Raw genomic sequence first — 20501 nt, 5'->3', positions numbered from 1 at the left:
CATAGGTTTCTCTTGTATGAAAATAATCCCCTAAATACACCTTGTAATAGAGAACATACACTGTAATAGTGTCATACAAGAATCCTTTATTTTTAGAAAAGGAAAACAGGTAATAGCATTCAGTTGGCCCATAGGCTGCATAGATAAATAACTATCATAGTACAGTAAAAAAAACTGGCACCTTGCCTTTAAGGCTTCCAAGATTCTGGACACCGTGTCTTTAAGACCTCCAGGACCCCCTCTGTTCCCATCATGCACCACAGGTGACAGTTGGGTCAGTTCTTTTTTCCGGCTCCTTCTGTAAGGATCTTGGCGCTTGCGCTCGACAGCTTTATTTACTAAGTGCCCGTTTTGTGGTAAGAAGATGGCAAAATATGACCCATACGCAGTGTGTATCATGTGTCTTCCATCTTCCCACAAGCCTGAAGTTTGCTACTACTGCCAGCAGTTTTCTAAAAGGACCCTGCGCGGCAGGGAAAGGATTCAACTTCATGCTGTGTTGGAGAGAAGAAAAAGTCATCCTAAAAGTGGCCTTGAGACTCAAGAGCCCTCCTCTCACCAAGTTCATCGAAGACCACGTCGTTCTGCCTCTCCAGGGTCAAGAAAGAGGCAGATTACAGAGTGTTAGGCGTCAAGATCGCCGTCGAAGAAGCAGGCAAGGCACTCTTCAGCGTCGAGACGGTGAGTCTCCGTTGCCGGAGAAGGGATCGACGTCGAGGCATGCTACTTCGGGCGCGAAGTATGTTGACCCCGAGAGGCCTAGACAAAACACCCGTCGACGGCGAGGCACACTCCGGGTCGGCGTTGAGAGGTTCGCCGGCTAAGACTCTGCCAAGAGCCTACAGGCTGTCGACGTCGAGATCACTGTCGCCGTTGAGGCAGTCGAAGTAGACGTCAAAAAGGCGCCATAGTAGATCGACGTCCAAATCTCCAGTTCGATCTCATGGGCGATTGACGTCGAGAGCATCATGGAGACAAGAGTCTTCCAGCATTTCGCCGCAGAGGTCGAAGACGGCACAGTCCGTGTCGTCGTCGAAACATCGGTCGACATAAAGAGAGAAGAATCCCGCCATCACCTCGGAGGAGGTGACGGAGAGGCCCAGGTCGGCGTCTAGGCGTTCGACGTCGAAAGACAAAAATTCTGTCGTCTCGGAGGAAGTGGTGGATAGACCTAAATCGACGTTGAGATCAAGACGGTCACAATCGAGGGAACAGTGGTCATCCCCGGGCATTAACATTATTCAAATTTCCCCAGAGGGATCTCCAATGGCTACTAAAAAGTCCCATCCTTTTAATCTTTCGCCAAGGTGGCTGGAAAGTGTTGGACGCAAGGAAACAGGGGTTGCTGCTCATGGAAGTCCGGGCTCGAATTTCTCTCGTACGTATACCCTTTCAAGACAGACTCTCAAGGGATCCTCTTCCTACGGCTTCATCGAGAGGGTCTCCGAGCAGGAGCCTGAGAAGGTCGAGGTCCCCATCCTCGCGCCGCACACGTTCACAGGAGAGATCACGTTCTCACCATGCCTCCTCTCCAAAACGGAAACGACGAAGATCAGCAACCTGGTCCACGTCCACCAGGTCTTCGATAAGGGACTATTCTCCAACTTTGTCGGCGACACCTCCATCCAGAGTGTCCCCGATCGGTGAAGGTACCTAAATCATCAAAGTTCTCTGCAAACTGAACATAAGTATGTCGGCTCCGATGGTCTCTACTTCTGTTATCTTTGAGACTTTACATCATTGTTCTTCAACAAGGTCTCTGCTGCCTTTGGTCCCAGACCTTTTGGAACCCGCCATGCAGACTTTCTTAACTCCTGCAACAGTAGGTGCAGTAACTCCTCGCATTCCAAAGAAGTACAAAGCCCCTGATCAGGATCCGTTTTTCTTGCGTTGTGATCCTCCCCCGGATTCTGTAATTGTGGCAGTGGCCAGAAAGACCCACTCTGCGACATAATCTTCTTCAGTCCCTCCTGAGGACAGCAAGGTTATGGACTCTTTGGGCAAGAGGATGTGTAATACTTCGGCCTCCGTAATAAAGGTTGCCAGCGCCTCCGCTCTCTTGGGGAGATGACAGGTCACTATGGTACTCTTTATCACGATTTATAAAAAAACTCCAGTAAGAAGACAACCAGGACTTGCGGCAGATACTACAGGAAGGGGGCTTGGTGGCAAACCAGGTAATAAGTGCTGCCGTGGACTCTTCTGATCCGGCCGCGCACTGCTTTTCGTACGGCATATGCTCTAGACGCTCGGCCTGGCTGCGTCTTACAGTTCTTAAGCCTGATGCGTAACGGAAGATCGTCAATCTACCGTTCATTGGTTCTTCGTTGTTTGGTCTCATGCGGACGATGAGATGTCCAAAATGAAAGCTGAATTGGACACTGTGAAGGCCGTTTGGGTGGAGAAGCGGAAGGTATTCCGCAAACTGTTTCGTCCCTACGACAGGCGTTCCTTCCAACAGCGGAGTCAAACTCCTCAGTGGTCCTTTCAAAATCAACAACAGCAGAGGTCACACTTCCAGCAGAGGAGACCTGGTAGAGGAAGATGAAACAGAGAGCAGGCCTCAACTGCTAAACAACCACCTAAAAACTGAGCATATGCTTCCTCCGTGCCCGTTAGCCACTCCGGTTGGGGGAAGTATTGCTTTTCAATCACAAATGACAAATGGGTGCTGAATATTGTGCAAAATGGATACTTGCTGAGGTTCAAAGCCCCACCTCCACCAGTTCCACCACACAGAGAATTCCGTCAATGTTACCACATTTTACATGAAGATGTGAACAGTCTTCAACGAAAAAAGGCCATAGAATATGTTCCGACTCAACAACGAAAACGGGGAATATATTCTCGCTATTTCCTGGTCCAAAAAAGAGGCCGACCACAGAATACAGACCAATTCTCGATCTGCGCTTCTTGAACAAATTCATCCGCAAGGAGAAGTTGTGGATGCTGGCTCTGCACCAGATCTTCCCTCATCTACATCAGGAGGACTGGATGTTTGCTATGGATCTGCAGGACATTTATTTCCTCGTCCCGGTGTCCGAAAAGCATCGAAAGTTTCTCCGCTTTCAAGTAGCTCATCGGAACTTCCAATTCCGAGTCCTTACGTTCGGGCTCAAATCGGCCTCACGAACATTTTCAAAGTGTATGGCAGCTTTTCTCCGCAAGCGCAAGATTTTTATTTATCCCTGTCTGGACGATTGGCTCCTGAAGAGCGCTACGCCTTCCCTGCTTCAGTCATCTCTCCTTCTGCCTTCATCTACTGAACACGCTGGGTCGGCGGGTCAACTACAAGAAATTGGTCTTCAACCCGACCCAAAAAATTCATTACCTGGGCGCTTCACTGAATACCGTAAAGGCAAGCGTGTGTCCTTCGGAGGAGAGGTTATCATCAATCAGGGAGAAATATCACGAACTCCTCCGATCTCATCTTCCCACGGTCAGACAGGTGTCTTCTCTTCTGGGGTCAATGGCGTCTTGTGTCTTCATCGTCCCCAATGCCAGATTGAGCATGCGTCCTCTACAACAGTCTCTGGAGGATCAGTGGATGCAGACATCAGGATGCTGGGAAGACAGGGTAACTCTACCTCAGTCAGCCAGAGACTCCATCACATGGTGGATGAAGCGATCACACCTACTGAAGGGAGTCCCATTACACCAAGATACTCCCACTCAGGCTATAGTCACGGATGCTTCCCTCCAAGGATGGGGAGCTCACATGGGACATCTTCAAGTACAAGGTCTCTGGTCGGAGACAGAGAGGGGGTATCACATCAACCTTCTTGAGTTGAGAGCCGTGCACCTAGCCCTCAAGTCGCTGTATCCTTCTCTCCAGTCCAGCTCCCTCTTGATGCAGAAAGATGACACCACGACGATGTATTATATGAACAAGCAGGGGGGCACCAGGTCGAGACCTCTCTCTCAAGAGTCGCAGACCATCTGGAAGTGGCTTCTTGCAAGAAATCTCACCATTGTGGCCATTAACCTGCCAGGGTCTCTGAATGTCCAGGCAGACGCCCTAAGGAGGGACTTCGTAGAAGCTCACGACTGGGTGCTAAACAGCGAAGTCAGGCAAGACATCTCCCGGCAATAGGGAGTGCCAGACATCGAACTCTTCGCAGACACGCAAACACCAAATGCCCCGTCTTCGCATCCAGGTTTCTCCAGCCAGGTTCACGGGGGAATGCCCTTTTGATAAAATGGTTTCAGACATTACTGTATGCCTTTCCGCCACTGCCTCTTATCCCAGCAGTGATCAACAAGTTCTACAGGACCAACTCCAAAATGATCCTGATAGCTCCGGAGTGGTCAGTCAGTGGTGGTACCCGGACCTTCTACAACTATCCGAGGTGCCACACCAGAGGTTGCCATGCCGTCCAGACTTGTTGTCCAAGAGCGAGGGGAGAGTGTTTCACCCCAATCTCTCATCCCTCAGATTGACAGCATGGCTCCTGAGGTCCTGCAATACGGACACTTAGACTTAGCAGCGGACTGTATGACCATCCTCAAGGAAGCCAAGAGACCTTCCACCAGGGCATCCTATGCTTTCAAATGGAAGCGGTTCTACTTGTGGTGCATAAACAATGCTCATAATCGGGTGAGGGGTCAAGAGCAGCTGATCTTGCCATACCTACATTTGGCCAAATCTGGCCTGCAGTTCTTCTCGATTAAAGTTCACCTAGCAGCAGTAACTGCATACAGAAAGTCCCCTACACAGGTTTCTTTTTTCCAGATGCCAGTGGTTAAAGATTTTATTGAAGGGATAAAGGAGGTTTACCCCCCAGTGAGATCTCCTTTTCCACCTTGGGAGCTCAACATAGTCCTTACAAAACTAATGGGTGCTTCTGTTGAGCCAATTCACAGGGATTCCCTGCAGCACTTGTCATGGAAAGCTGCCTTTTTAGTCGCCATCACTTCTGCCCGCAGGGTTAGTGAAATACAGGCCTTGTTCTGTAAAGAACCCTATACTGTGTTTCATGCAAACAGGGTAGTTTTAAGAACCCATCCGTGTTTTCTACCTAAAGTTGTCTCGGATTTTCACATCAATTAGGCTATCACTCTGCCCACATTTTTGCCCAATCCCACGACGACTCCTGAGAGATCCTTCCATTCTCTATTCCTCAAGAGGGTACCGAAATGTTATCTAGACAAAACCAAGTCATTGAGAAAAACCGACCGGTTGTTTGTTAACTATGGTTCCATAAATACCGGTTTGGCGGCCTCTAAAAGATCCATCTCTAGGTTGACAGTATCTTGCATATCTTTGTCCTACCAACTGGCCAACAAGTCTCTTCAGGGAAAGCCTAAAGCACATTCTACCAAGAGAAAAGCCTGTACCACGGCTCTCCTTAGAAATGTTCCTATAGCAGAAATTTGTAAAGCAGCTACATGGCGTTCTGTTAATACTTTCTCTTGCCATTACTGTTTGGACTCTGATGCGCAGGCGGATGCCCAAGTTGGGCAAGCCTTGTTGAGAAATTTGTTTGGTTGATTTCATTTTAAGATGCACTGTTGTATGTTTTGTGTACTGGTTTGCTGGTCCGCGAGGTAGTTGATATGGGCTTGCTACTCTATTCCGTGCTTATGATTATTGATGAGTATCACCCCGGAAGAGAAGGATAAGCTACTTACCTGTAATCCTAGTTCTCTTCCAGGGGTATACTCATCAGTCATAAGCAACCCTCCCGCCTCCCCGAACGAGCAATTATGGTACAATAATGTGTTTTGCATCTTTTATTCAGGGTGATACAAGTTAGTACACCGTAAAAATGAACTGACCTAACTATCACCTGTGGTGCATGATGGCAGCAGAGGGGCTCCTGGAGGTCTTAAAGGCACGGTGTCCAGAATCTTGGAAGCCTTAAAGGCAAGGTGCCAGTTTTTTACTGTACTATGATAGTTATTTATCTATGCAGCCTATGGGCCAACTGCCTGCTATTACCAGTTTTCCTTTTCTAAATAAAGGATTCTTGTATGACACTATTTCAGTGTATGTTCTCTATTACAAGGTGTATTTAGGGGATTATTTTCATACAAGAGAAACCTATGTAATATTGGAACATTTTTAGGCTGCATGTTTGTCTATATACGTATGTATGTGTATGTTTCGGAAGTGTTATGCACTTGTGGGCCCGAGCATATACATATATATGTATATTTCTATATGTTCCGGGATCCCGCACGTAGGCGGGGATTATTCAGTGCTTGACTTTGATGAGTATACCCCTGGAAGAGAACTAGGATTACAGGTAAGTAACTTATCCTTACCAATAATCCTCCAAACATTCTACCACGTTCTCGCAAAATGTTACCAGAACATTTACACCTCATTCAGCAAGAGGTCCAATCTCTCCTGTCCAAAGGAGCCATAGAGCCTGTACCGTTACAATATCAAGGTACACACTTGTACTCTTTCTAGTTCCAAAAAAGGACGGCTCCTTGGGACCTATTCTAGACCTCCGAGAACTAAACCTCTACATACTTTCAGATCATTTCCACATGGCAACACTTCAACAAGTGCTCTCACTTCTACAGCAGGACAATTTTATGTCTACTCTAGACTTAAGACGCATATTTCCACATTCCAATTCATCCTGCTTATCGCAAATACCTCGGATTCATGATAGCAGGTCAACATTACCAATTCAAAGTACTACCGTTTGGAGTCACCACTGCTCCCAGGGTGTTTACCAAATGCCTGGCAGTAGTCGCAGCCCTTCTGAGAAAACACATCCACGTCTTCCCATACCTGAACAACTGGCTCATCAACTGGCTCATCAAAGCCAGCACTTACCAAATGTGTCTCCAACACAAACCACCATTCACTTACTTCGCCAACTAGGGTTTACAGTGAACGCATTGAAGTCTCATCTGCAGCCTTCCCGCACACAAACCTATCTGGGAGCCACGATACATGCTCAAAAAGCTCTAGCCTCTCCCAATATGGCCAGGATTCACAGCATTCAGTTCCTTCACACTCTGTTTCAGCCCAACCAATCATTACCAGCAAGAGTATTCATGCAGCAGCTAGGGATGATGGCGTCTTGCATCGTAATTGTTCCCCACGCAAGACTTCACATGCTTCCCCTTCAAGAATGTTTAGTAAGTCAGTGGAACCAGTCGCAGGGTCAGTTAACCGATCTAGTGTTGGTAGATGGTAGTCTCTGCAGTGGTGGAACCCACAAAATGTATCCAAAGGGCTGCCCTTACCCCACCCTGTTCCACAGACTGTGCCAACAGCAGACGCATCGCTCACTGGTTGGAGCGCTCACCCTACAAAGTCTCACAATCCAAGGATTATGGAGTCTAAATTACAGTAGTCTCCATATAAATCACCTAGAGCTACTAGCAATGTTTCTAGCACTCAAAGCCTTTCAAACACGCCTAATAGGCAAAGCTGTTCTAGTCGGCACAGACAACATGACAGCTATGTACTATATACAAAAACGGGGGGGAGACACTCTCCAACAGTCACGCCTGGCACAGGTCATTTGGAAATGGGCTATACATCGCAAAATGTATCTCCTAGCAGAACATCTTCCAGGAGTAAACAATCCGGTTGCAAACCTTCTCAGCAGACAGAGACCGCAAATTCACAAGTGGGAACTTCATCCCCAGATTCTTCTTCCCTACTTTCAGGAATGGGGATTTCCTCACATAGACCTGTTCGCCACAGCTCAAAATGCCCAAGCTTCACCTCCAGGTTTCCGCACCCGCTCTCCAAAGGCAATGTCCTATGGATGATCTGGTCAGAGGTATTTGCCCATGATTTTCCGTCTCTCCCACTCATTCCGCTGGTAGTGTGGAAGCTCAGACAATCATCCCTCAAACTCATTCTCATTGCTCCCACATGGGCACGTCAACCTTGGTTCACCACCCAGCTGGCGCTCTCAGTAGTTCCACACCAAAAGCTGCATCTCAACTCCAGTCTCTTCACTCAGAGACATGGAGAAATCAGGCATTTAAATCCCAAGGAACTCAACCTAGCAATTTGGTTCCTGAAGTCAGAGTTTGGTTATTTACAATTACCACCAGACTGTATGAATATCCTAAAGGAGGCTAGGCAACCTGCTAAAAGGGCATGTTATGCAGCCAAATGGAAACAATTTGTTATCTACTGTAACAATAACAATATCAATATCAATCCCCTTGATGCTTCATTGCAAACATCATCTGTATTCTCTTACACTTACAGCAATCTGGATTAGCCTACACACCCATTCGATTGCATGTAGTAGCAGTAGCTGTGTACTTACAAAACAGACAACACTTATCTCTGTTAAGCGTACCAGTGATTAAGGCATTTATGGAAGGACTAAAAAGAGTAATACCACCAAGAGTCCCACCTGCATCAGTATGGAACTTGAACATAGTCCTTACAAGGCTAATGGGTCTACCTTTTGAACCAATGCACAGGTGTCATTTGCAATTTCTCTCATGGAAGGTTGCTTTTCTTATTGCAATCACTTCCATAAGGACAGTTGGTGAACTCCAGGCCCTAACTATACCAGAGCCTTTCTTTCAACTTCACAAAGACAAAGTGGTTCTTCGAACCAATCCCAAATTTCTTCCTAAAGTGGTTTCAGTTGAGTTCTTTCCTCAACCTGATTCTGTAGCAGAACGAGCTCTACACACACTAGATGTAAGAAGAGCTCTACCGTATTATGTGGAAAGAAAAAAAGATTTTCTTTTTTGCTTTTTCGCCAAGATGGATCGTGAAATGTATCCAAACATGTTATGTGAAAGCAAAAAGAACCTTGACAATACCCCTAGAGCGCATACCACCTGCAAAATAGGGACTACTATGGCCTTCTTAGAAATATCCTTCTAGCTGACATCTGTAAGGCAGCAACATAGTCTACACCACATACATTCACAAAGCACTATTGTGTAAATGTGTTAGCGAGGCAACAAGCTAATGTAGGCCAAGCAGTACCTAAAACGCTTTTTCAAACTGCAACAGCTACAGGTTAGCCACCAGTTTGGGAGTATACTGCTGGATAGTCTATGCAAAGCATGTGATCTACAGCTCACATGCCTCAAATGGATAATGTTACTTACCCAGTAAGCATCTGTTCTTGGCATGTAGAGCTGTAGATGCACATGCGCCTCCATGTGTACCTATACCTGTTGCAGTTTTCTTACTTTACATACATGCGCATGGACATCTCTATTCTACATTACTAACTCCATTCTCACCCTCTGCGGGGAAAACAATCTAACAATGGAGCCCATGCGCAATATCACCGAAAGGAGTAGTCGCCTACCTTGTGACCAGAAAGACTTCTTCGAAGAAAAACAACTTGCAAACATCTGGACCCAACACTAGATGGCAGTATGCAAAGCATTTGAATCTACAGCTCTACATGCCAAGAACAGATGCTTACTGGGTAAGTAACATTATCCTTTTCCTAAGTTGATACTCCTGCTGCATCTGCAACTTCGTCATATTTTATCACGTCTCTTCTCTAGATTGCAGTCCATCACTTAAATCAACCAGGTGCATGGATCTCATAGATCCATTGATAAATCTATTTATCTTTCCCAGTATTCACGCTCATACTCACCCTCACCATGCTTTATGCAATCATAGTGGATAAAAGAAATCTTCAAATGGTGCCAAAATATCGGTATTCCTTTCACTCTTATGGGGCCGCCACTTTCCTAAAGCCTACCCCTGGTCAATTTTCCTAAGCCTTGCCTTTTTGACAAGGGAATTACCTTTTGGAATGAATACCTTTTTAGGTCTCGGCTAGCGATGGCTGCGCTTGCGCAGTCTCGCTCGCGAGACATAATGACTTGGGTGAAGAGGGGCTTGAACCCGCCCCTCTTCTTCCCTGTTCTCCATTGGCTGGCCTAGTAAATGCTGGCCAGCCATTGGAGAAGAGGTCCCGTCACTCCGATCCTGCCCCGTCCTTTTCGGATCGGGGGGCGTGTTTTTTGCGAGAAGTCTCAGGGAGGAGACAACAGCAAAACACGCCCCCCAATCCGAAAAGGACACTCCCTTTCTCCGAGGCATTTTCTGCTGTGCCTCGGAGAAAGGCGGTGGTGTCCCGGCGTTGCTCCCTCACCTGATCTCATTGTTTTTTTTACAAGGACGTTCTCTGTTTACCGAAGGCTGCGCTTGTTTTCACTGTGACCTGGAGGGAGGATTGAATTGTGCTGAACTCGAAGGCGCACAACGGAGGGCTCCGAGGGGCTGGTGACATATGCACGGCTCGTTGGGATTGTTCTCTGCGACGCACCCCTTAACAAGTGCCTCACGCGCCACTGTGAAAGACATTTCTCTGCTGTCGCACACTGCATCCCTTCAGCATTAGTAGTAGGTGTTGGAGACGAGGCACACGCGTGACCTGTTTACACTCCACTTGACCCGGGTGTGTAGGAACAGATGACGCGCGAGAGATCGCGCCGGGATTGGCCCCGAGGCAGGAAGTGTCGGTCTCGTGGCTAAACAGATGACGCGCGAGAGATTGCGCCGGGATTGGCCCCGAGGCAGGAAGTGTCGGTCTCGTGGCTGGAGTCCGCTCCGTCGGGTCCAGGGTGAAGTTGGCTCGGTGTGAGGGGATTAGCAGGCCCTTCGCTCACGCGCCATCAATCAGGCTTCGGTTCCGCGCTCCGCTGCTCTCTGGCATTCCTCGACACGGGCCCCGGGGCCCTCTCTGTTAGCGAGAAGGCTCGTCGGTGCCTCTCTCGGCCGTGCGTGCATCCCTCGCCAGACAGGGAGGCTGCGGTCACATGGCAGCTCTTGTTCTGCTTTCAATGTTGAAAAACAAGAAGCTCGCCTAGAAACTCGATAAGAGTACTCTGCGCCAAACACGCCATCATAGCACGCTTTTAAAACTAGTTTGCAGTTCCCGATTTTCATTTTATCGGCCAGAATTCCTCGTTCATCTCTATGCAACCTGAAGGTTAAGTGGGTGCAAGGGTGAGAGCTCGATAATAAACCAAGATAACAGGCCTGTGACGCCACTGGGTAGTGCGCCCAGTACTCCTGTCTGCAAAACGGAGACAAGCAGCTCACGTTGTTGAGACTAGGAATCTCAGGAATGTACTTAATACATCACCCATCAGACAAAACGCTGCTTCTTTTGTTCACAATCAGCAGTGGCGGAAACGTATTTGACACTCCCATGCCCATGCTTTGAAATGAGCCGAAAATCACCTGAACAAGTATTGATGAACCGAGCCACTTATCCAGTGTGTTTTGTATTAACAAGCAGTTATGCGGCACCCCCTTCTCAGCAACGCTAGCTCTACCTAGGGTGACCAACAGGCATGGGTGCAAATTTAGGACGGTATGTGTAAACATTCAGGACAGAGGGACAAAATACAGGACAAAAATTTAGGACAGAAGGTCAAAATTCAGGACAAAACTTCAGTACAAAAGTAACGTTTTACAGACACATCAGAGAAAGTTGCGCGATAGTGTATTAGTGAGTAAATAGACAACCACTTGAGTACAAGTCAAAATAAGTTTTATATTAGGTTGAGACAATAATGCATTTCACGGTTTTTCGGTATGCGTGCAGCTTTGGGCAACTGTGCAGGTCTTTTTGCGGTATTTCATATGATAATAATCTATTTATATGGTTACCTCACTGGGTTGTCCAGTCTGATATTTTGTTTATAACTCATGATCCTGAGCAGGCATGTTTGGTGAGAGAAGGGGTCAGAAAGATCTACTCGGAGAGACTTAGTTACTAGCACCTCATATCGGACTACCATTCTGAGATGTAAAGCGGCAAACGTAGGTGAACTAAAGTGAGGATTGCTGTGATGAACCCACTATAGGGAATGCATTATGAGTGTTTCAGCAAGTGGAACTTAAAATATGGAATCTGACTTTGCTTATGGGGGTTTCGCAGAGAGTTGCACTAGCTGAAGGAAGTCACAAAGGCGCTTTTCCCTGCAGCTTTCTTAAAGGAGGCACTGTCTTATACACTATTACATAGTTTATTTTTGAGTCCTTGCCTATTGCTACAACACAATATACAACTCTTGCACAGCTCATGGCACTATGAGGCTTCCTCTAAAACCTTGCACCTAAAACAAAACATGCAAACATTTACAATTACTAGAGTAACATTCATGTAGCAGTTGGGTGTTACTCAAAATGTCATCTATTAATTCTTTCATCCATCATTGTCTTTCACCATTCATTCTGTCCTTCCATCTGTGTCCCCATCCATATCCAAACCTTTTTAACCATTTGCAAACCTATCTATCCTTCTATCCATCATTTCACTCATCCATCCCTTCACTCATCGATCCACCCTTTCACCCAATCCATCCTTTCACTCATCCATCCACTTTTCTACCCATCCATCTAACCATTTACACCTTCACCGAGCCATCCTTTCACTCATCCAGCCACTCTTTCACTCACTCATCCATCCACCCATTTACTTTTTTACCCATCCTTTCACTTACTCATCCATCCACCCTTTCACTCATCCATCCATCCTTTCTTCCAGCTCTCCACCCTCCCTTTCACACATGTATGCACTCTTGCACTCCTCCATCTTTACATTCTTCTTTTCACTCATCCATGCACCCATTCGCCTATCCATTCTGTCAATCATCTATCCATGCTTTTACTCATCCATCCATCCATCCACACTTTCTCTCTGCACTCCCCTTTCACCCTTCCACCCACCCATCCAGTTGCAGACAGAAGAGGCCCATCAAGAACTTCACCCTCGCTGCAGTTCCTAAAGCAAGGGGTGGGGTGAGAGAGGGTTCACTATGCCCCTGCACACAGGCAATCTGAAAACTTGGCTGTCATGAGTCATGCATGATGCACAGTGCCAGGATACAAGGTGACTGTAACATGGTGTTGTTTCCAGGGCTTTAATTGGGATGAAAAAGTAGGGGTCTCTCCAAGGGGTGTGTCTTGGGTAATTTAGGGCGTGACTTAAAACACCTCAGCGAAAAATATGCGCCGAGCATAATGTGCCGCACGACTCGTATTTTGCTGTTTCTATCATTGCATGCAGTAACATTAGACCTAAAACAAGCCATGACTATTGGCTTTGTCAACGGATGTTTGTTGCTTAAAATAAATTGTTAAAAAGCAGCAACTATGGCTTCCTTTAATATAATAATAAAAATGCGTAAGCTCTGAAATCATGAGACTGTGTAAGACCGCTAACCTCTTCTTTTGAACTTTGTACTAGACCGGGCAGGAGGAGGCCACCACATGCTGTAACAGCCAGCAGACAGAGTAACAATGGGCAGGTGGGGATGCTCTTGTGCTCTGAGGAGGAGTGCGAGGCTGCCCCCTCAGAAAGCTGATGTCTCTCACAGGGGAACAGCTCTGCTCCCTGCAAGGGTCACAATTACGGACAAAAGGCATCCGTAAAAGGGATTCTCACGGACAACGGACGTGAGGTCCAAATTACGGACGGTCCGTGAAATTTACGGACGGCTGGTCCCCTAGCTCTACCCCACAGTGCGCACAAGTGTATCACCAACCCTCATTGGTTCCTCTAACAGAAAACGCAAAGGTCAAGAGTGGACCACAATCTCGTCATCAGCAGATTCTGCTTTTCTGCCAACAAACGCAAGCTTCGGTGCTACAGCAACAGTGGACATTGGATGACACTGACAAAGAGAAAACAATTTACTTTGATTACAGAACACAAAACTAGTTCTGTAAGAAACGGTTAGCTCACTACTAAAATAGAACTTTACAATTGTGCCCAGTAAGTTCGTATAGACTAAAAAAAGTATGCAAGTTCGAAGGTGCTGCATAAGCCACGGTTGACTGCGGGTGAATGCATGGGTGTTTACTTCAACTGCACACAAATAACAAGCATTTACAATGCAATGGTCTCGGCATTGGTAAAGTTAGAGCTATTGGCATTGTTCATGACAATGCTGTTTCTTTAAATGTTTTAAAAACAAAAACATAAAAAAAAATAATGTCATGAGCAATGCCAATAGCTCTAACTTTACCAATGCCGAGACCATTGCATTGTAAATGCTTGTTTCCATTCTTAGAGGAAACCTACGACACTGAACAACTTGAACCTTTTTTTGGCCACAGGCTCTTATCACTTTTCACTTGATTGGTTTCTTTTTGTGTGTCGTCCTTATAGGAGAAAGCGAAAGGTCAACCATACAACCACCTTTAGATAGGCCTCTAACAAGCCCATTTGTAGATTAAAAAAAAAAAAAAGGTTTCATACTGCAACTTTTGTGTGGGCTAGGGCAGTTAGTCTGGACTTTCATTGCAGTCCTCTGAAATTTGTACCAGCTAATATTGGTGTCCATGTGAGATTCAAGCGTTCATGTTTACCCTTTGATAGGCTTCATCTAAGTGCTGTGTTATAGTGAGGACTTTTGTAATTATGTGGCCAAGAAGGACCAAAGAATGCAGCATAATGTCTAACGCATCAGGGAAATTCAAATTTACCAACATAGTATGTCACATCTTGTGGTAGTATTATTTTGAAGATTTGTGATTTTAATACACCATTTGCTATTTAGTGTCAATTTAATTCCTAAATACAGCAGTTAGCACTTGAATCGGTTATCCTTGCAGAGGGATCGATACTGATCTCTTAGGAGTCTACAAAATATTTTTTGTTCAGTTCTGGAATTTATGCAGCAGAAGGTTGATTCTATGGCAAGTGCAGTCAGGAAAAGTCACAGAATCGCATCCCTTTCCCAAAAAAAACAACGAATTTCCAATGCCACATTTAGGGTAAACTTAAAAACTAATGGTCCCTCAGTGCTGCACTTAAGCTGGTGACCAGAGTCAACTGAGTGAGCTACTCAGCAATATTCTAAAATAGCTTACCTGAGTTGGTTAACGGTTTAGATTTTTAGTTCTGATTCACAATTCCTTTGTATTGTCTTTTCTGACTTGACGGCCGAGAACTGAATCAGTGCCCCAGAAATTAGCGGTTCAACTACGATTTCATTTCGTTCACAGGCAAGCCTGCCTTTATTTTATCTATACCAGTTGCTCTAACTTCTCTTATTAGGTCGAGCCAAGCGCAGCGCGCATGCGATGCTCTAGGAAATGACCTTTTGGAATCGGTCTGCTCTTTTTGTACACTCGTGCGTGTGGCGGCATCCACCTTGCGGGAACGAGCAGCGGCGCGCGCAGGGGCCATCTGTTTTTCTAATTAGCATTCACTTTCGTGCTTTTTCAAGCAGCGGTGCGCGCAGGGGCCATCTGTTTTTCTAATTAGCTTTCACTTTTGTGCTTTTTTTTTTCTTCTTGTTTTCGTTTCGCGTCCGCTTCATTCAGCGCCTCTGGACATTTGCCAGTGTCTGTCATGGTGTCTCATTATGTGTCACTAATGAGCTACCTTGTGCCCGGACTTGTAAAGCGCCTGCTCTTGAGCGCAAGGGATGCTCACGTTTTTTTTTATATCAGGTCAGGGCCCTGTGGAGGTGGGTGTCAAGTACTGCTAGAGCGTGCGGGAGTCTTCCAAGAGGGTGCCCGGACCATTTCCGGACGCGCTCGTCAGATGTTGTTAGAAATATCGACGCCTCTTCCACCTGCCAATATGTTCTGAGATTGTCAGCGAGCTGCATACGGGTAACACGGATAAAAGAAGCGATAGTGCAAACATACGTTAGGTGTGGCGTGTGTACGGTATTTAATATAACACTGATAAGTACGCTGCCTCTAGGCCCTCGCCTTAATTTTGTGTTCAATATTACAATATTAGGCGCTGTACTGACTATTAAACAGACATGTTTGCCACTCGTAGGTGGTGTAGTGCATCACCCTGACATGCCTGCGGCTACTAGGTGGTGTGCTGAATATCACAAGTGAATAGTGTAAATAGGTGGTGTATTGTGGCACACTGACACGTGCACTGTTATTAGATGGCAGTGTATTGCATCACGTTTGCATGAACTCTGACAATAGTGTACTGCATCACATTTATACTGACTGCTATTACAGAGGCATGCACACTGCTGTGGGTGTTGTATTTATTAACATCATAGCGCTATATACACTGGTGTTGGTGTTTTCTATGGCAATAGTGTGCACTGTTAGAATACCTGTCGGTATTAATTACATTAGAAAGTACACAGGTGCTCTATGCCTCATTCATTATCACAGGGACATGTACGATGTAGGCATCCGAAGCACCATTCTTTAAATACCTACAGTCTTTGAAGCATGGAAGCACAGACATTTGAGGGGGTGCCATCTCTCACAGTGCTCTTCAGTCTATGGTCCAGCGGCCCGCTCCTAGGCCCCTGCTTTTGGCCTCTTGGTGTGGAAGGCGGCTGGCCATTCCTACGGCTGCAAGCGGCCCGACCACTCTCAATGGTGTTTAAAGCTGCCGCAGCCTGGGATTATGCACAGGCAGTCGTCTGCACAGCTTGAATAAGCCTACATCGCACAATGCGCTTGTGCTGTGCCTGCAACAATGCACCCCCCCCCGCCTTGTGCACAAATGATCCCCTTTACACACCATCCACTAAGTATGGGAGGAAAACCACAATGCCCGAGTTGTAGATCGAGAGTACAGGGTGGAGGGACAGGGCTCTTCCAGCACACTTTGCCTGCTTAGACTGAGGACAAGCCTAACCTTCCTGTGATGTATTGCTTGTTTAGAGTGTGCACTATTTAGCACCTGTACTGAAGAGTCATGCAGCATACTTTAGGTTGGGATGTACGATGCGTTTACATACAAAGGCGCATACATACATTGTCATATGTATATACAGTTCTGTCCACACATCAGTTAAACGAATCTACAAAATAGTACTTACTGAAAAGCAAACATACACATGGTCATAAGCAATCTAATATAATTATCCACACAATTGCGCGCACACACTTAACCCACCTCTGCCTTTAATAACACACAACACATAAAATGACAGACAGCAATCACCGACCTAAAACAATGAAACAACATGCATCCCCTAGCTACTGCCTAAATACGCACCACCATGGTCATCACCTGCATCACACCTGTACTTTAGCAAAATGCACAATAATATGATTATTTTGTTTATTGCTGTGTAACGGCACCCTGCTCTAATTTGTTGCACTGTGCAGCACATATGGCTCTCCCAACCTCTTCTTGCCCTATGTGCTTTCACATGTAGTACAGCTCCCCTGGGTGTTCAGGAAGTGGCGGAGATAAAGTCAGATGTAAGCGTAGTACCACTTACAGAAAACTCTCAGGCTGCCCCATTTTTATATAAGCTGTGATGCTATTATTCTTTAGGTTGACTATGCATTTTGAGGTGAGTTAAAATGCCATGTACCATATATTAACGTACGTACACACTCATGCATGAAGTCATATATTCAAACACGTAGGGCAAAATTCATAAAGATGCCACTCACTGTGTCTTACTCTTATAGTATTCCAGACTTACTCCCGAATTTCAAGAGTAAGCCAGTACTGAGCACGGCATGGCTAAACACTTATAACGTCCCAAAGGCGAGACCTATTGGCTATGCCAATGCTTGTTCACAAAGTCATCGAGTGATGCCATAACAAATTTGACTTCAGGGATAGGTTTTCCTGTTTTTCCTGTATCCTTCTTAGTAGACCCTGTATGCTCCACAGCACCTGCTTTCTCTCTCCTCATTTTCATTTACCTCACTCAGGCGTTTAGTGTCCTAGTTTAGTAGGGCCAGGTGCCCACCACTTGAAAATGTCCACACAAGCTGTTCTATGTGTATTTTCACTCTAACTTGCTTGAGCAACAGTTAGTATCTTCTCTTCCCCAGGTCTATATACTGGCATGAACTGTTTGTTCTTGGCTCAACAGTCTCCTTTCCCACATATAGTTTACTTCTGCAAATTTGCTATATTCTTAAGATTACGTTATAGATAGGGAACGATAAGAGATACGAGGATAGAATTGAGGACTATCAGGTTTTTTTCTACAGCAGTAGGTCATTGCCCTTCCATCAGAACCAAATTAACAACTGTGAATAAACCTGGGGGGGGGGGGGGGGCGGGGGAGGGGCAGGGGTACCATTCTCCACTATATGCATTGATTCAGACCTTATGTTAAGGTATCATGGAGAGATAATGTCATTATGATTGACAGTGATGTGGGGAAAATGGTCTTCATAGATTGTGTGGCTATTCACAGCACTCGAAATAACATTTGTAAAGCGTTTTTTAGGCATGATGATTTTAAGTGATTGGTGCTTTGAGATGTAAACGAGATTAGAGATTATAGTTGGGGATGTTTTTCTTTGCTTTTGGTGAACATCACTATTAAACAAATCATTCACGTCACAAGTCAAATGTCATTGTTATATCTTTGCAATACGTCTGAGTATTATCATCCAAGCCAAATGAACATCCGACCTTGTTAACATTCTTTAATTTGTATTTCATTACAGGGGGGACTTGTTGGGCTTGTAGACTATCCAGATGACGATGAAGAGGAAGATGAAGATGAGGAAGAGGAGGAAGAAAAGGAAGAAATACTACCTTTGTCAAAGAAAGCACGGCTTGGCTCTTAACTGCAACTGCCTCATATTCAAAAACAGATTTCCCCCAAAATTCAACAATAAAGCAGCGGTCTTTTGTGAACTTCTGTGTCAAACACAGTTTAACCAGTACACATGGATTTCTGCTGATCAAGTGCCAATTCAAAGGAGCAGAAGGAGGGTTGGGGGATGGTAAACAAAGGGGAAAGACTTGACACCTATGAGCTCTCCAGCTTGGACCACACATTGCCCTTTTCTCAGGGAAGGAAATGGAAAAAAGCCAACAGGGCAGGAGTTTTGTTTGTGGAACTCTGGATTGGCTGGTCAGTTGCTCCAATCAATTTGCTTTCTCGGACCATGTTTATATGACTTTGAAGATCAGGCAGTTTGCCACTGATTCTTCACACCTTACGAAGAATGCCAGCAGTTTCTTTGTGCGAAGAGACCTGCCTTTGAAATCATACATTCTGAACATTTTAGTCGAACTACAACAGGTTTTAAAAACCTCTGTGGGGGGAGGGCTGAATACAAAGTTTCCCCTTTTTTATGTGTTCCCTCTTGCCCTTAAAACTGCAGATTTCTGTTGGAGGTAGGGGATTTGTTTATCCCTTCTTGATTAAAGATTGAGTGGAATTCTAGATGTGGTGGTTTTTGTGTCCTGGACTTGATTTTTATTTTATTTTTTGCCCTCTCCCTGAGCAAATGCCTCACTGTTCGAATATATATTTGGGACCATTAAACATTTTTTTGATGTAATATGATCTACTTGTTCTGGTACCTGTTTTACTCTGTGTTTTTGTGTTCTACACCACAATTCTTACTCCGTTTCAGGATTTTATGTTGGATGGTGTAGTTTTAATCGGCAAACGAAAATGAATTTAACCATAAAGTTCTTGCAAAAACAACTGTTTTGTGGCTAAATATTTGGAATGTCGACAACTGTTATGAACAGCAACTGAAAGAACTATCTATATGGCAGAAATGAAGCAAATTAATCTGTTGGTAAAATGAACACATGAAATTAGTATTCCAAAGATATATATTTTACTTTTTCTACCAAGAAAAGTATGGTGCATCTTTACATTGAAACAAAACATAGATGGGCATTGTCTTAAGAGGTTCATAACACCCAAGGATGATTACCATTCTAAATTATCATTTAAATGTTTTATTATGGCATTATTGTTACTGATCAGAATCTAATTTGTTGATGTCTGTCTGGATAAATCCACTCTTTAGTAAAAAACAGTTTTGACCATAGTGTCTTCCTCCTGAATGCAGTTCCTTTCGAGGTTTAACAAATGTTCTTTTTGTTATGTTTTTAAGGGGCGAGAGGCTACAATGAATGTTTTTCTTCTGTGTCACACACTACATTTAACTGCCGCTGTCGTGCTTCAAAGAGCAAACTTTCAGTTCAGAGCACTTATCTGTTGAAGTTCATTTCGGCGTGGTAGTACTTCAGCCTAACTGAAGCATGACTAGACCTAGACGTTAGTGTTTCATATTCTTGCTCTGCCATAAAGTGCTTTCTTGAGTTTGCATGCATGAAAGAGTGCACTTGGGTGTTAACAAGATGTAGGGATGATTCTCAGATACGTAATTTTTTTTTTAAATTTCTGCTCTGACATTCCTGCAAGATAGTCTTGGTTACCAGATAGTGCCAATAATAATCATGCTTCCCAAGCATACAAATGGGTACAGACAGAAAACATACCCACAAAACTGTCCATTGTGTTAGTTATGCGCCTACAATCTGGCAGTAAAGGGACACTTTCATGTATCGGTGTCAGAGGCCAAACACTGAATTACATAAACGAACTTCTAGCTCCCCATTGAAATGATTCTAAAGAGAGCTGTGCAAGGTTTTCTTTGACTCTTTGGATAGTCCAGGGTGACTGGGTAAGTATCCGGTTTGTCTACTGTAGTACCACTGGAGTTAAGAATACTTAATTCGGTTCACTGTCATGGCATTCTCTGGAATTCATAAAATGTGCAATCTGCATACCTCAACACAGAACACACGTCTTTAAAATATTCATGTTTTCAGGTAAACAAATAA

General features: G+C 45.1%; 1 protein-coding gene across 2 annotated transcripts in view; it reads left to right on the top strand.

The window, feature by feature from the left end:
• The window catches only part of PPP4R3A (protein phosphatase 4 regulatory subunit 3A), a 306141-nt gene extending 286439 nt beyond the window's left edge, over window positions 1-19702 (top strand). For both annotated transcript variants that reach the window (XM_085626549.1, XM_085626548.1), the window contains one exon: window positions 18353-19702. In XM_085626549.1, the coding sequence (XP_085482675.1) occupies window positions 18353-18475 (123 nt within the window). In that variant the 3' untranslated portion in view covers window positions 18476-19702. The remainder of the gene's footprint in view (window positions 1-18352) is intronic.
• The last annotated feature ends 799 nt before the right edge of the window (window positions 19703-20501 follow it).

Source organism: Triturus cristatus, chromosome 9 (genome assembly GCF_964204655.1).
Source record: "Triturus cristatus chromosome 9, aTriCri1.1, whole genome shotgun sequence".
NCBI classification, from domain to species: Eukaryota; Metazoa; Chordata; class Amphibia; order Caudata; family Salamandridae; genus Triturus; species Triturus cristatus.
Note: the sequence above shows the minus strand (reverse complement) of the source record. Positions and strands in the feature narration are given on the sequence as shown.